Source organism: Pollachius pollachius (assembly GCF_949987615.1).
Source record: "Pollachius pollachius genome assembly, chromosome: 8".
NCBI classification, from domain to species: Eukaryota; Metazoa; Chordata; class Actinopteri; order Gadiformes; family Gadidae; genus Pollachius; species Pollachius pollachius.
In genome coordinates, this window is record NC_136941.1 from 13,930,161 (window position 1) to 13,946,340 (window position 16,180).

Genomic DNA, 16,180 nt, shown 5'->3' on the forward strand with positions numbered 1-16,180 from the left:
TTCTCCCTTTCTATTCTTCTTGGCTGTCTGTCCGTCCCTCACTCTCTCTTATCATTTATTTATTCATTAATTGGGCCCCAGCATCATTCCTCCAGCCACCCTCTAGCAGCCCATAAAAGTATTGGGACAACGATGAATAGTCGTCCGTCCACGAGCAGTAATACAAAACCTAAAGTATTGATGAGCTAGTCAGCATACCAGTGTACCTGTGGGGGGTCAGAGATGCACGGCTATAGCATACACATTCCTCAGGAGACCCGGTTTGTTTGTCAGTCTGGCACAAGGGCAAAGCAGATCCTGTGCCTGTCAGAATGAAGTCTAGAGGGTTACATGCGTATGGTAAAGTATAGCTGCAAACCTTGCTAGTTTTAGATTTTCTTGGGCTTTGCGAGTATGTGGTTATGTGTGGTCAAAAATGATTCTGCTCGTTGTCAGATATTGACAAAGCTATCAAATGTCTACTGATTCACAGTAGACGTTCTTCCCATTGCAGGCCTTATCTCTGACTGAGTTTTTATGTGCTGGAAACTCTCTCTCTCTCTCTCTGTTCCTCTATCCGGTTCTCTCTCCATTTCTTCACCCGGTTCCCTCTATCCCTCAGCTCTGTCTCAACACATAACTGTCACCTCGCTCTGATCCCATCATTCCATCTCACTCTGTTTGTCTTCGGGTGCCGCTGCCACTGTTTCCCTCTCCCGTCTCAAGCATTGTGCTGTATTATTAGCAGCAGTGATTCAGTGCGCCCTTAAAGTCCCTTTTACTGCCACCTTTCATACCACCCTCCCCGCTGCAACGTCCGACATCCTTCAGCTCCTCTCCGCCTTCGTGCCCCAGCACGGGGAAATGCCAAAATCTATAATTGACGGCACATCCAGGGAATGTTTGCTTTGGAAGGGAAATTGAATTGTGGCGGGTTTCTCAAACCATGTGGCTGCGTCCTGGTGTCAAAGAGGAGTTAGTCGTTTATTTAGTAGGTATGTGGAAAATAGAATGGTGTGTATTGGTGAGCCACTGTTGACAGTCTGGGGGCGGGGTATTGTCTGCCTGTCCCTCATGTGCACTGTGACCACATGGAACATGTGTCTTGTTGGCACATTTTTTTAATCCCTTATATAAAGAGGCCTGTTTTTCAGTATTCAGACAAACCCACATGCAGAAATTCAAATTTAATGATACTTTTTTTCTATAGCTTTCATGAGGCCCTCTTTTAGAATTTTTCAGATTCTGTCCCAACGCATGGGAGAAAACAACAGCAATGATTGCATCCAATTAACCTTTTTAAGGTTATTTTTTAAGGACAGACTGCAAATGTCTCATTACACCAGCATAAGGTTTCAAATGACATCCTGGCACAAAGGAAAATCGTCATTCCCTCTCGTTGATCGTAGTTTCAGTTCCAAAGGGCAGCTGCTCTCTCCATGTTGGTTTGTGGATAGTACTGTGCTGCTTTTGTTTGTGCTCTGCCAACACCATAGCTGTTGCCTGTACAGTACCACCCTACAAGACAGAGGACAAATCGGTGGGGTTATGTGTTGACAGGAACGACATGTGTCCGTTATCCCGTGTCCCCGTATCATTTTTAAACAAAGGGAAAATACCAATGGTAAACTTAAACGGTCTACTTAATACTGAATATAAATAAACTAGGCTTAGACAAATTTAATAGTTGTACATTGGATCAATCTACACGCTATATAATGAATTGTGTTGTGCCAATGGGAGCACTTTTGCATGTGAAAATAGACCACTTGCATAAAAATAGAAGAGCTTATGGCGTATGTGACAACCGGGCTCAGTGGAGCACTTCTCCTTGATTACACTGGCAGCGAGCAACGGCGACGCACTGTGAGCCGCCCGTATAGTGGCAGGAACATGTCCAGCAGCGTGAACAACGTCACCCGTTAGCTAGGATTGATGTGTTTTATCCGCTTGCCTATGAGTTGCCCAGGCAGCCACACAGACCGTCACATATGTGGCCATTCACCGAAAGCTGTTGTGATTGGGGGACCGCAAACATAGCACTGGCTGTGGGCCAACTGGGCACCAGGCGATAGATCAGGTTTCCGATAGTATGAAGCATGTGGCCGGAGTTGCAGGGTGGGAAATCGATGTGCGTCTGAAGGGGCTGTGGCAGTATTGTTAGTCACCAGATCATGCAGGAGGGACCTTGGTGCTCTGGCCTTTTGTGTCGATTAAGCAGTTTCAAGGGGCATTTAGGGAGGCTTGTAAACAGATACTCTGACATGAGGTGGTATGGATATTCTTTACCCAAAGCTGCCCTGGGCGCCTGTTTAAGCCTTTATTATAAACAAGGAGAGAATTCTGTTTTTAGTACGCCAAGAGGCTATTTTTTAGGTGATACCCATGATGATAAATTTGAAGGCTATTTGCAAGGAATGATTTCAATAGTACAGAGTACTTTTCCAAATATCTAGGCTATCCTTTTGTGGAAACAATATAATTATAATGTTATAACTAGGCTAAAGTCTTAAAGCCTAGCATAAACATAGTCACTTGTAGCGAATGGGGTCTACTTAAACACGCTGCTTGGCAACCACCGATGCTAGAATACTTTTCCTGAGAGCGGTGAAGCCTTGGCCCCCAGGACAGTGCACTGTTATATTTGACTCACAGGACCCCTGTCTCAGACGAAAATGGGCATATAAATCATCCCACAGTTTATGCAATTCGGTAATTCATGTAGTGAGTTAACGCAGTTAAGTAGAAGCATGCACATATTCGGTTCTCTGTGGTAGCCTGCTCTAGAGAGAACAAAGTACTTGCACCAACCATATGCTTACGGCTGCTATGATAGATGAGATGCGTATGTATGTATGTATTTTTTGGTTCTTCTGCTAGGTGAGCATGGTGTGTTGTAAGAAGTGCAAATATATATATATATATATATATATATATATATCAGTGGAGGCTTCTCCATTGAGGAGAGGGAGGAAGATCCTCCCTAACATTGTTGAGAATAAAAAATGTAGATTGCCCAGACTATTGTAATGAATGAATGCCCTTAAATATGACTACTTTAATGCCTTTGAATATATAATGTTCGTCTCCCTGGGTAAAGGGACATTCGCACCCCCTATCGCCTATTGACAATTACTTCAGGGAGGAAGGTCCTCCCTCAGCCTCCTTTGACTCCCATTCATTTCCCCGAAAGTACTGACGGCCGGTGAAAAATCTTGATAGGGCAACCAAACGCCACGACAAGTGTCAAGTTCACGTTGGTGCTGCTATGCGACTTTCCTTGCAAGGCACCATGCCTATAGATCAGGTTGTTTGAAATAATGTTCTTGTTCTTTTACTAGTTTGTTACTCTGACCGTTCTGTTTGATATTGTGGAAAGGGTGAATGATTCAGAGCATGATGCATTTTAAATGGCATCACTTTTGGTCTTGAGTCTTTTCTTAAAGGTCCCATGACATGCTTCCAGGTGTGGGCTGATTAGCCGTTACAAGCCGTTTTGGAAATCTGTCCCTAATGACATCACAGGTGAGCGTGTCCACCTAGATGTGTGACGGATAGATGAGCAACGTTTGCTACAGTCCACTGGGTAGGCTGGTAGACTGATCTATCCAGCACACATCTAGGTGGACACGCCCACCTGTGATGTCATAAGGGACAGATTTCCAAAATGTCTTGTATCGGCTAATCAGCCCACACCTGGTGGCATGTCATGGGACCTTTAAAACAATTGTAACTGAAAATAAACATAGCTAAATTACAACCAATAACTTCAATCATTGAGGGCAAAAATAGGCCCAGACTTTTTTGTTTACTTTTACAAATCAAGAGTAGGCCTGATTTGACTAATGGGCTTTGCATCCTTTCCTTCTGCCCTTGTAGTCCATTTCAAAGACATGTATAAACCCTTACCACTACCTGTAGTGAAAACTAATTGGAAGGGTCTAGAAGAAACTCTGCTAAATATTTAAAATAAAGCAACAATAATAAACAGAGCAATATCAGGACACTTAAAGTGTAAAAGTAAATTGTTATGAACATGATTATTCAAACTTGGGTCTTATTGATTATATAGCTGCGTACAAATGTTGCCTAATCAATCAATGTTAAATCATTCTTGATGTATGGTGCTCACACATTAAGAAGCGCCCCCTTTGCCTTCTTTATCGATACACAAAGATATTTATCTGCTAACTACCACCATGGTTTGGCGATGAGCACTCACTTACAGTTTATATTAGTTGTAGATTGGAAGGTGAATAACTTGTTCACACTGTGAGATGTAAACACTCATGTTCAGCTAGGGTTGCTAGCTCATTCTAATGGGGAAGCTAGCTCGCTCTACTCGGGAAGCTAGTTCGTTTTGCTAGGGCTGCTCGCTGTCTGCCAGGATTGCTAGCTTATTCTGCTATGGCAGCTAGCTCGTCTGCTAGGATTGCTAGCTTATTCTCCTGGGATTGCTAGCTAGTTCTGCTATCCTTGCTAGCATGTTCTGCTATGGCTGCTAGTTTGTTCTGCTACGGCTGCTAGCTCATTCTCCTAGGGCTGCTAGCTTGTTTTGCTATGGCTGCTAGCCCGTTCTGCTAGGGCTGCTAGCATGTTCTGCTATGGCTGTTAGCCCGTTCTGCTAGGGCTGGTAGCTTGTTCTGCAAGGGTTGCTAGCTCACTCTGCACTGGAACCATGAAGAGCATTCAAGCTTCCATCACGATGCTTATTTAAATTTGCTCCGTACACCTTTAAATAACGTGAGTGAAAATTAAAGTGCCACCAGATACTTGGTTCTCTGTTTGCCACAATTTAGGGGGAGGATTGAAATTAAGAGTGCATTGAAATATGTTTATGTTATGGGAGCCACCTGTCCCATTTTTAGGAAGGCAAGAATTGTATGAGAGTGGAATAAATATGTTTGTGTGCAGGTGCACATCAGTGCAGTGAATTGTATACAGAGCGATGAACAGATATTCAAATAGAGAAAGCCTGTGTGAGAATGAAGGAGAGAGAGGGGGGAGAGGGAGGGAGAGATACTCTGAGACAGAAATAGAAAGTGTGTTTTTCCTTCAGTGAGCCAGTGTCTGGGTAGCAGCAGTGTTCTGTCAGTCGTCTCTGCTGCTCACTAACTGTCTGGTCCCACACCCGACTACGAGCGGATTATGGGGACGTCTTCAAAGACTGGTATGTATATTATGGGATAGACCTCTGTATGTCTACCGACAGGTATCTGTTTTTTGGTTTGTTTGTGTGTGTGTGTGTGTGTGTGTGTGTGTGTGTGTGTGACCGTAGAAAAGAGAGAGGGGAGAACAGGGTGAAAAGGTGCGAGCATTAAAAAAGTGTGGAGATGCCTGCTGCTAAAGCTCCCTCAAAGAGATTGCGATAGTGGAGGCGAGGTAGGGGATTGGAGACGTGTTTGACAGGAGAATAGAGACGGGCGAGAGGTAGAGTGATTTTAGACGTGGCAAGTCTGTAGGAAAGCTTGCCCAGGAGATCCCCCTGCCCTTTGCACACTCTGATTTGCTTTTTACAATCAGATTTGGCGGTTGCTGCGCCGACGTGCTGCTTTCTCCAGACATTGTATTTTGTGTTTGAGGAAGTTGTGACTCAGTGCTATATTTACATGGAATTGTTTGATGGTGCCTATATCGTGTGTGTGTGTGTGTGTGTTTGTGTGTGTGACTGTATGTGTGTGTGTGTGTGTGTGTGTGTGTGTGTGTGTGTGTGTGTGTGTGTGTTTGTGTGTGTTTGTGTGTGTCTGCTATGTTGGAGATGGAGACAAAGGCTCCTGTGTGTGTTTGTCAAGGAAAACAAACGACTTGTTCTCTGTTCTCACAAGTATGTTTGTGTGTGTGTGTGTGTGTGTGTGTGTGTGTGTGTGTGTGTGTGTGTGTGTGTGTGTGTGTGCGTGGGTGTACACGTGCACTCTTGGGGAGCAGTTGGAGCTCTGAGGTTATCTGAGATCATTAGCAGCTCAGCTAAAATCTCTCTCCCTCTATTCTTTTCTCTTTTCCATCCCGTTCTTCCCTTTCTCTTCTACTTTCCACTATTCGCTCTCCCTCCTTTTCTGGCCAGATCTTTCTACTTTTCTCCACGTTTTTCCAACCCTCTCCCTCCACCCTCTCTTCAGTGTTCTCGGTGTCGAGCAACAGTTGCAGACAGCTGGTAGGCAGCCATAATGTGATACCGGTCAAACAGCTGTATTATCTGCCAGGCCGTGTGCAAGAGAAGGGGAGTGGGGGGGGGGGGGGGGATTTAGACAAGATACAATAAGCTTGCTTTGTTTTCGGAGGAACAGTGCGGCTCACATGGCACTGGTATCTTGCTGCTGTGCCACACGAAGCAAACCTTTTTTGAACAAACGGCAAACGTTTATCAGTTAAACATAATCCAGCGTTTGCGTTATTTTTGTATAGCAACCTAAAGAAGTAGCACACAGGGCAGTTTGTATCCTCACCTGAGCCGGTGTGCGCTTGTTTGTGTGCACGCGTATTTGTGTGTGTGTGTGTGTGCGTTATTCCCGACTGCCTAATTGTTGTGCACATAAAAGACGGACCTCTGATAGCAGTAACTAAGTCAACTCAAGCCCATTTCCATAGCAACAGTACTGTATCTTCCCCTAGAGCAGAATTAATTAATTATACTTTTTTTTTCACAAGACCTTTTATTTTCCAAGACAGGAATTAGAATACATGCTCAATTTCCTCCCGGGCACAAGAGCTGAGTCGTCGGCTGTATCACCTCTCCAGCTGCTGCCCAGACAGCTAATATAGAAACACTCTAGTCGCCCCGGAGAATATTAATGCGCTCATATCTCTATACCGCACATCGCACGCACACATGCACACGCACACATCCACACACACACACACACACACACACACACACACACATCTCAGCGATTTCTATTGTGCTTATATATCAGCATATGTGCTCCGAATCGCCCTCAAACACATTGTTACTCTGTTTTTCCATGTCTTCTTCTCTTCTTTAAACTCTACTAAGGCCTTACTTAAGTGCAAAATAAAAACATCACACACATGACTGACAGATTTAATGAGCAAACCAACTATTGACAACAATTAAAACCGACACAGCTCTGGCTTTATAAAGAAATAAAAATCAAAAAAGAGAAGGGAGAGTGAGAGGAGCTTTGGTGTTTAAAAAAGTGCAAAGGAATCAGGGGAACTGGTCAGTTGTGAACATGTTAGATTGTGGATGTGTCCACAGGGCGATGTTCTGTCACTAGATGAAATCCCTTAGCCAACACAAACCATTTTCCCTTTTTTTCCTCTTCTAAGAGCCCATGCTAACACAAAATCTATTCATTTATTTGATGGAAAACCCTTTAACCTTTTCATAATCCTCGCTGGATCGCACAGTGCTGTGATCTAGATTTAGGCCCACTGTCATCGGCCCCCCAGTAAACAACACTGTGTTTTCCTGTCTATCAAAGAGTATGTGGGAGTTAACATGTTGAAAAATGTTCCAGCCATTGTAAAGCACGTGGGAAATTCACTGGGAGGCCAATGCTGTTTTACACTTCAATAGAAATCTTCTCAATGTCTTCTTTTAGGTTGTTCACATAGCTCCGGTTGAGACGTTGTAGATCTAATAGTCTTACATTGTCTAAATGTCTTTCCCATTTTCTCCCCAAAAGCTGCTGCTGCTGATGTCATACTAAAGCGAGGGTTGTTAAAAAAATATACATCACATGTAACATTATCCACATTATGAGTATTGCGGTAGCTGTTCTAACCTGCGGCATCGCCCATTCAGAATACTGCTTGGTCACACAGCCAAGCTATCCACCTCTACATTTGCCTCACTCAGCTTCCACACTCGGCTTCATCTCCTTTCTTCGCTTTTGTCAGCCTCCTCCTCCTCCCCTCCTCGTCTCTCGCTCTCTCTCTCTCTCTCTCTCCCTCTCCTCTTCCCTCCCACACGCTCTCTCTCTCCTCCCTCCTCCCTCCTCCCAAAGCTCTCGGTCTTCTTCTCCTCCCGGTAGCAGGGTAGATAATAAGTGGAGCAGAGGGCTGATAGTGCAGAGGTCTAATTGCAGCGGAGAAGAGAACGGTAATGAGCCAGCGGGCTGCCAGTCCTTATAGGCGGCGGGGTGATTGTGTGTGTCTGTGTGTGTGTGTGTGTGAGTGTGTCTGCGCACACACACACACACACACACACACACACAGACACACACACGCACATACACACACACACACACACACACACACACACACATCAACGTATTTCCTTACACAGAGCAGTTGGACGAGAACAGGGAAGTAGGGAAACGAGAAATACAAAGGGTGATTGAAGGCATAGGCTGTGGCGAGGGAAACACAAGGCCACAAATGAGATAGATAGATGGACGGAGAGCGATAGAGGCAGATGGAGGCAGTGCGTCCTCTGCGCTGTGTCAGAGGTTCAACCCGGCACCGTTTGATTTATAGCTGATCTATCTGGCTCAGCACACCACTGTATCTACTCTCAATCGCTCTCTTTCTCCTTTTCACTCCCCTCTCCCCCTCTTTTTTTCCATTTCATACTCCAGCGCTAAGCCGGTTCCCTGACACGACTCACTATTCACTAATATGCACCCGGTCTCTCACTTGTTCCACATCTGTGTCCTGTAATGAGGTGTCCCTGTTGAAACGCTAGCATCGTGGGCACCTTCAGCTCTTTGTTCTTGGTCGTGAGGCTGTAGTTTAAAAAGACCACGGATCATTGAATGAAATATGAAGGTAGGCTGAATATGAAGGTAGAGATTTGTTTTTCCAGTGGTATTCAAGGTGCTTTTCTCTAGGGCACCCGGTTTGACGCAGTCGTTGCTTTAGTGATGAATCTTTCTCCGTTATAATTAATTGATGACGGTATTCTTGACTAATTATCTCTCTCTCTCTTTCTTTCTCTCTCACTCTCTCGCTCTCTCTCTCTCTCTCCCCTTCCCAGGTACTTTGTGTGGTGAGTCATTCGAGGGGAAGAGGAAAGGTCGTCCTAAAGTGGACGTTCAGGAACTCAGGAGTATCCCTGTGAGTATGTCTCCTTTTCCTGGACTTGAATTCAGGAATATTGTACATTGATGTTTTGTAGATAACGTGAAATACCGACTAGAAAGAAATTGTACGATTGGCAATCGTACAATTTACGATACGTATTGAGTATTGACTTTTTATTGTTATCATCAACCCTACTGGAGTTAAAGGATCAGATTTCTGAAAGCTACAAACACTTGAGAAATATCAATACAACTCCATAGTTAAAGACAAAAAGCATTCCAAAAATATTTTCTCAAGATGATTTTAAAAATCAATTATTCTCATATATCTCATACATCTCATATCATGCCAAATATACTCATCGACTGCAACTAGCGGCTACTTTTACTTGCCTTTAAGAGCATGCCACAGGCATTTTGACTGTATCTTCAGGGCAGATTGTGTGTGCCTGCGGTACAGCGGTCAACTACAGGTACATTCCTGTCTCTGTTCCTTCCCGGAGCAGGCCCATATGATAGTACAGTGGAAGGAAGAGTTTAAGCGTCGCTCCAGGGTAAAGTGTCCGTGCTCGGGCTGCTGGTTAGAGTTTCCCAGCATCTATGGCGTCAAGTACCACTACCAGCGCTGCCAGGGGGTGAGTCACAGAGCCCGATTATGCCCAACCCTGGAAGAAGCGTGAAGTCCATTCATAGTTTTATGTTGCTTTCGGGGAAGTAAAGCTGAAACTACAAATGTTGTGCTAATTGACATGCAGTAGTAAAAAAAGTCTGTATGTGACTTTGATATGACTTGCTATTTTCTACAGTAAGAGTATTTCAGAAAGGGTGAAGGGATTGATGTTACTGTTTTTCCTTCTCTTTCTCTTTCTCTTGCTCTTTCTCTTTCTCTCTTGGTCTTGGTCTGTCTCTTTCTCTCTGTCTTGGACTCTCTCTCTCTCTCTCTTTTCTCGCTCTCTCTCTCTCTCTCTCTCTCTCTCTCTCTCTCTCTCTCTCTCTCTCTCTCTCTCTCTCTCTCTCTCTTCTCTTTGTGTGTGTGCACCAGGCCCCTCTATCAGAGAAGATGAGCCACAGCTGTCCCTATTGCGAGGCAGTGTTTGCCACAAAGGTGCGCCTGCAGAAGCACACGCTGTGGAACCACCCCGACAGGGTGAGCGTGGAGCCCAAGGGGGAGCAGCCCAAGCTACAGAAGACCCCTTTCAAGGCCAATGCCAAGAAGAGGTAATCCTGATGTAAATATGTCATTGAAACCACACCTTAGAGCGAATACCCAGAATTAAATCATTAACGACCAGGTAGGGGCTTAGACATCTTGCCCAAGGCTGCCCACAGTTAGACTACAGACATTGGGCATCAAACCCAGTACCAATCGTCTGGGAGTCGAACACCCTTGCCTCTACACTAACCGTCCCTCATGCACATCTCTAATGATTTCTACATTCCTCCCTGTGTCGGATGACATCCAGGCCCATGGAGAACAGCCCACCCTCCCCGGTGTTCTTCAAAGTGAAAAAGACCCACGAAGCGTCCACGCCCTCTCACAACGGCGAGTTGCCCCCACACCGAGGCGAGCGGAAGCCCCACGTCCACAGCCAGGCCCCCCTGCCGGTCGTCCACACGCCCCAGCCGGTGCTCCAGCCCCAGTCCCACCAGTCTGAGCGCTCCCCGAGCACCTCGTCCGACAACGGGGGCAGCGAGAGCGAGGGAGGCAGCCTGCCGCCCCCCTTCCTGGACGAAGACCCCGAGCGGATGAAGCATAGTAAGATAATGAAGCACGCTCCGCTGCCGGACCCCCAAGCTGTGTGGACTGCGGGTCGTCGCGGTGCCACGGTGTGTGTTTGACCATCCCTTGCTCTTTGTTCTCCTTTCGAGCCAGGACGGAAACAGAAAACACCCAAGAAGTTCACCGGCGAGCAGCCCTCCATCTCGGGAACGTTTGGCCTGAAAGGCAAGTCAAGTGTACAAATGGGTTTGGACAAACAAAGGACAAATTGGTGCAATTTGATGCACCTTTGTGGGTCTTTGATACAATGGGCCCCATCAGGGTTCTCTTCTATAATTAATGGACTGCTGAATATATTGAGAAGCGAAAGGAGTTTACTAGTAGTAAAAATAATAGTCTTTTTATGATGAATCTCTCACCAGTGGCTCTGCCTTTTCATATGCCAACTTCTGAGGGGATTCATATGCTGCTTAATGGATGAGTGAATCACTGTGCACCCTTCTCTGCCTCTGTCTCTCTCTATGTCAGCATCATTAAAAACGTTTTGAGTCCTGCACTTATGGCCTCAAATCTCTCTCTCTCTCTCCCTCTCCATCCTCCTCTCTCCCTACCTCCATCTCTCGCTCTTTATTTATCCATGTCAGAAAAACTTCAACCCAGTGCAACTTTATCTGTTGCTTTTGTTAATTTCTTCAATGTTGTTTTCACTTATTATTAATATCTGAACTCATCCCTCTTTGGTCACTTTCCTGTGTATGTGTGTGTACGTGTTTTTTTGTGGATGTGTGTGTGTGTGTGTGTGTGTGTGTGTGTGTGTGTGTGTGTGTGTGTGTGTGTGTGTGTGTGTGTGTGTGTGTGTGTGTGTGTGTGTGTGTGTGTGTGTGTGTGTGTGTGTGTGTGTGTGTGTAGGTATGACCAAGGTGGAGGAGAAGCTGAAGGCAGGCCGGGGGAAGAGACCAGAAGGGAGTGGCTTCAGTGAGGAACCCCAGAGAAGACCCAATCACAGTCAGCCCACCAAGAAAGACCCGGCTTCAGCTGCTTCTGGTAAAACATATCCTGCATTTCTTTATGAACAAAAGATTTACAGTTTCTATGTGTACAATTAAGACCCTCCCAGTTAGTCCCAAGGGGACTTAACGAAATAACGTCAATAACAATCACTGTACTTTGCACTCTGATTGGCTTTGCAACTGTGTGACGCAAACTAGCGTAGTTTGGCTGGTTGGGTGGCAAGATTGGGAGGGTTTTAAGTCAGATTCTTGTAAACAAAGAGAGGTACGAGCCACCCAGCATTTTTCATTTAAATGATGTGATTGAAATTACAATCAACCGGCATGACTACAGATAAATCCATGTCATTTTAAGCCACAAGCTATTTGAAATGATACACATTGCGACTTTAATCTTTTTACAAACCTACACCCAATTGTAATGACACATGAAGTAACACATAACATTGAACACTGTCAGATTCATTATGGACGCTCCAGTGATTTCTATTTTCCTCTCTGTTTTCCATCTTGATTTTCCGCCGCAACAGTGTTTGTGACACCAACAGGCCATAGGGCAACATAATTGACAATTGACAGGTTGTCAAGTCGTTGTCATGGGCTATTTGGAAACCGGGGTGTCAGGCAAACTGGAGTGTCGAGCAATATAGCTCCGTCTATGTGGCAGACAACCCTCCAGAAGGAGGTGGCCCGTGCTTTAAAAGCATTAAAGTGTTTTTTTATTGAAGCCGAGCAGATCATAAAGGGACTAGAGAGTCCATATCGTAGTCGCCTGTGAACGATCTCACCCACATGTCTCTGGTGGAGTCATCTCCTGGAGAGACCTAAGAGCCATAAAATGCCCCCCCCCAAAATACACAGTGTTGATCTTCATGTGTGCCTCTCCAGGGCCTCCTTACGACACACAATGGCAGCATTCTATCTCGGAGCGAGGTGAGGTGGTGTGTCCCAACTGCTCCATTGTCACCCGGAAGACGGTCGCTGGCCTGAAGAAACACATGGAGATCTGCCAGAAGGTCAGTGTAAGGTCACAGCTCTCTGCCAAGGCTAAGGGAAAAGTAGGGCCGCAAGGCGAGGACAGTGAAGGCTGTGTAATGAGTCGTATGTGTTAATCTCATGTTCATTCACCAGGGGAGTCACCACAGTTTAACAGTGTGGTATGACAGTGGTGTCATAGTGTATCATATTTGCGCCACTGATTTACATGTTGGCTTGTCAGGTGGAGACAGAATTGGTTATATGTTCTCTGGGTGGCTTGAACCGCCCCTCACTGGTTTTCGGTGTTGAAGTTTATCATTTATACATGTCATCATAAAATATTCACAACTGGATTTCTGAATTCTGAACTTGAAGTCACTTCCATTTAAGGAATCATAAATAGGATTAATATGCTTATAGTTATATTAAATTAAAGTACTGCTGTGCAACCACAAATCTTCAAATACTCCACAAAAGTTCAATCTGTCAACTTGACAAATCTGCGTGTGCCGCGTGTTGCAATATGTCTGTGTGTTGATGTCCAACATCCATCAACAAGCTCTTCAATGTTTTTGGCAGCCAGCCGAGAAGCTACTAGCTAGCTCGCTAATCAGCATTGGTTCATGTTTCTGGTTCAGGCATAGAGAGGTCGCCAAAACGGTTTGTCAAGTTGTTTGACTTTGAAAGTAATATTCCAAATATTCACCAAAAATAATCGTTGGGGTTTTACAACACAATGACCTGTTCTCTTGACAATCTTAAGCTTTGTATGTATCTTACAAAAACTCCTCAAAACATAGGCCTATGTTTGTGGACCCGTCTTCCTTATGTTCTCCACTGCTTCTAAGATTGTCTACTTAAACCGTGCATGTGTCTTTTATTTGAATTAATAGAGTCACATCGGCTCCTTGGCGCAGGAGCCGATGTGACTCTATTAAAGTGACAGGTCAGTCATTAAGTAGTGAAAAAATCACTACATTACTACTGGGTCACTGAACGGGACAAAAAAAAAAAGGACCTGTTCCCACATCAATAACGTGAAGTAAAGCTTTACGCCGAACAACAGTATAGATTCATAGAACATCGCATATCACCAAAGTGCGTAGTGTATTAAATTGTATTTTTCCCTGTTGTGTAAAATCCATTATCCGGTTACACAGCGTTGCTGTATTGCCAGGGCCAACATGGAGTAACCGCCGGTGAAGCCCACGGTCTGAGCACATTCGCTTCCCCCTCAGTCGTGTCATTGGATCCTCTGTTCCACCTCTTCCCCTCACAGCTCCAGGATGCCCTGAAGTGCCAGCAGTGTCACAAGCAGTTTAGATCAAAAGCCGGCCTCAACTACCACACCATGGCTGAACACAGTACCAAGGTATGCACACACACACACACACACACGTACATGCACTCACGCACGCTCACACATACATAGATCTTGTGCTTAACACCACTGGCCTAATGACCCACTGACCACAGTTGTCATCTGTCAGTAAACAGCAAATTAAGTGCTGTAACACGGGGTGGGAGGCTTGACTTGCACTGCTGGTATCATGTGTAGAAACCCAAACGTAAGCATGTCACCAGTTTCACCTTTCAGGCCAGGCCGGATGTCGTGGTGAACACTGCACTGTACACTGTTGCACAGTCGGCCGTTGTTTTTCCTGTGCAAACACACCTGTCTTCGTGCTTGACTTATCACAATGGTCTTTTCTTTGGGGGTAATTCATGGGGTGGGGGGGGGGGGGGGGGGGTGATCATCACGCTGCTGAACAGAGGATTGATGTTACGGCCCCCTGACGCGCTCATATTACGCTCGGCAGCTGTCTTAACTCCTGACAGCAGCGAGCTTCATTTAGATATTATCATGACACGCTTACATTGGAGGAGTGGCACTCCTATGAAGTTGTCTGAATAATTCACAGAGGCCCTTTTAAAAAACTGCCATGAAAGATTGATGAACGTACGTGCGCTAAAACCAGTGGCCCGAGGTATGTCCTCGTCCCCCTTTCTTTGTTGGGCTTCTTTTCCTACATTTATCCATGTCGTCGCACGACTCTCGTATGTTTCGCTCTCCTTTTTATTTGAAAAATGATTGTTTGATTCACAATCGGGTTCATATGCGTCATGAAGTGAGCCAATAATTTGAGCCGTCTGTGTCGGCCAAGTGATAACTCTTAAGGACAGTCGTTTGTCTTAAGTGTGGATACTGTTGTGCGATGACCTGAATGACTGGCAGCAGTCCAGACCAGCGGTACTAGAAACCCTCTGGCCTTGTTTAGTTTCAGCAGGAGACTGGGAGATGCACTCACTAACTGTGACTTAAGTCTTTATTTAACCAATTGAAGGGAAGCAAAGCGGAGTAGAGTTGGTAAGAGATGGTGGGGGGAAGAAGTGAGAGAACCACTGGCCCTGGGCCAAGGCTACCACAGCTATGTCCAATTCAAAACATTGATTTCTGAACAGCTTGACCTCAGCCGCAGCATCATTTACCCCTCCATACACCCTAAGATGTTATTCAGTTCAGATATCCATAGGTGTTATCTGGGGTCCAGCAGTGCTAAAGGTTATAGCATAACTCCTGGGGGGAGACGGTACAGAGCTTGGGACGGAAATCAAAAACGAAACGGGGCGGGGTTATGCCTTGCGTCCCGTTTCGCTACAAAGATTTTCTACCTAAGAGAAACTCATTTGCACGAGTGGATGAAGCTTTCAAAGGCGGATGGTAATAAGTGTATTTCTACAATGGTCAGTTTACACTGTGTAATTTTAAACCTTCACAGACACTTTGTCTAAGTACGTTGGTGTCCGGACAGGATGTTTTAGTTGGCCTTCCCAAGGGGAAATTTATACCAGTGCTGACCGAGATTATGATCTCTGTTAGTAAATTACGTGTTACAGATCCCTGCCTCCAGCAAATGATTGGTCGAAACCAATATTAAGTGGGAGAAAGTGAAACACCCCCGCTCACACAAATTTGACCTTGTCTGCCTTCTTAGTTTAGAATATCAAACTAAATTCAGATTAGTGAGACTACGAAGAGCACTTCAATAGTGTTTTGGAGTATAGTTGGGCTCTGCACCAGAATAGCTGATAACAGCAACTGTTCCCTTACTACCACCTCCCCCTATTTTATATACTATCTGTGATTGCGTCTGTGTCTCTCCCCTGTGTGCCTCCTGTTTTACTCTGATGGAGGCATTACAAGTACATGCCGATGCAGTTCCATGTGTTTTTCACCTGCCAAGCTAAATCAAAGCAGGGAAGCGAATGTCTGTGTGTGTCGGTGTGTGTGTGTTCTCTTGCCTGAAGGCAAGAGAGTATGACACCCTTTTCCTATTCACTACAGATTTATTCCGCTAAAGCTCCCATCTTACCTCAACAGTACTTGGGGATCAAAAAAAAATCCTGTGCAGTGCGATAACAGATTACATAAAAATACCTGAAGTGATAGGCAACGTTCCCCCGTTCTTCCCTGCATTCCTCTGCTCACTCTCTGTCTCTTTTCTTCT

The 16,180-nt window shown here is 45.2% G+C and overlaps 1 protein-coding gene across 5 annotated transcripts in view; it reads left to right on the plus strand.

Annotated features, from left to right (window-relative positions):
• znf512b (zinc finger protein 512B) overlaps positions 1-16,180 on the plus strand; it is a 31,116-nt gene that overhangs the window by 6,834 nt on the left and 8,102 nt on the right. For 2 of the 5 annotated variants that reach the window (XM_079740748.1, XM_079740749.1), the window contains exons 4-11: positions 8,918-8,997; positions 9,470-9,598; positions 10,006-10,181; positions 10,427-10,719; positions 10,831-10,908; positions 11,593-11,727; positions 12,582-12,709; positions 13,951-14,043. In XM_079740748.1, coding sequence (XP_079596874.1) covers positions 8,918-8,997; positions 9,470-9,598; positions 10,006-10,181; positions 10,427-10,719; positions 10,831-10,908; positions 11,593-11,727; positions 12,582-12,709; positions 13,951-14,043 — 1,112 coding nt within the window. Of the gene's footprint in view, positions 1-5,047; positions 5,150-8,917; positions 8,998-9,469; positions 9,599-10,005; positions 10,182-10,426; positions 10,720-10,830; positions 10,909-11,592; positions 11,728-12,581; positions 12,710-13,950; positions 14,044-16,180 lie in introns of those variants that run through there. The other 3 variants (XM_079740751.1, XM_079740750.1, XM_079740752.1) reach the window with 3 other exon arrangements.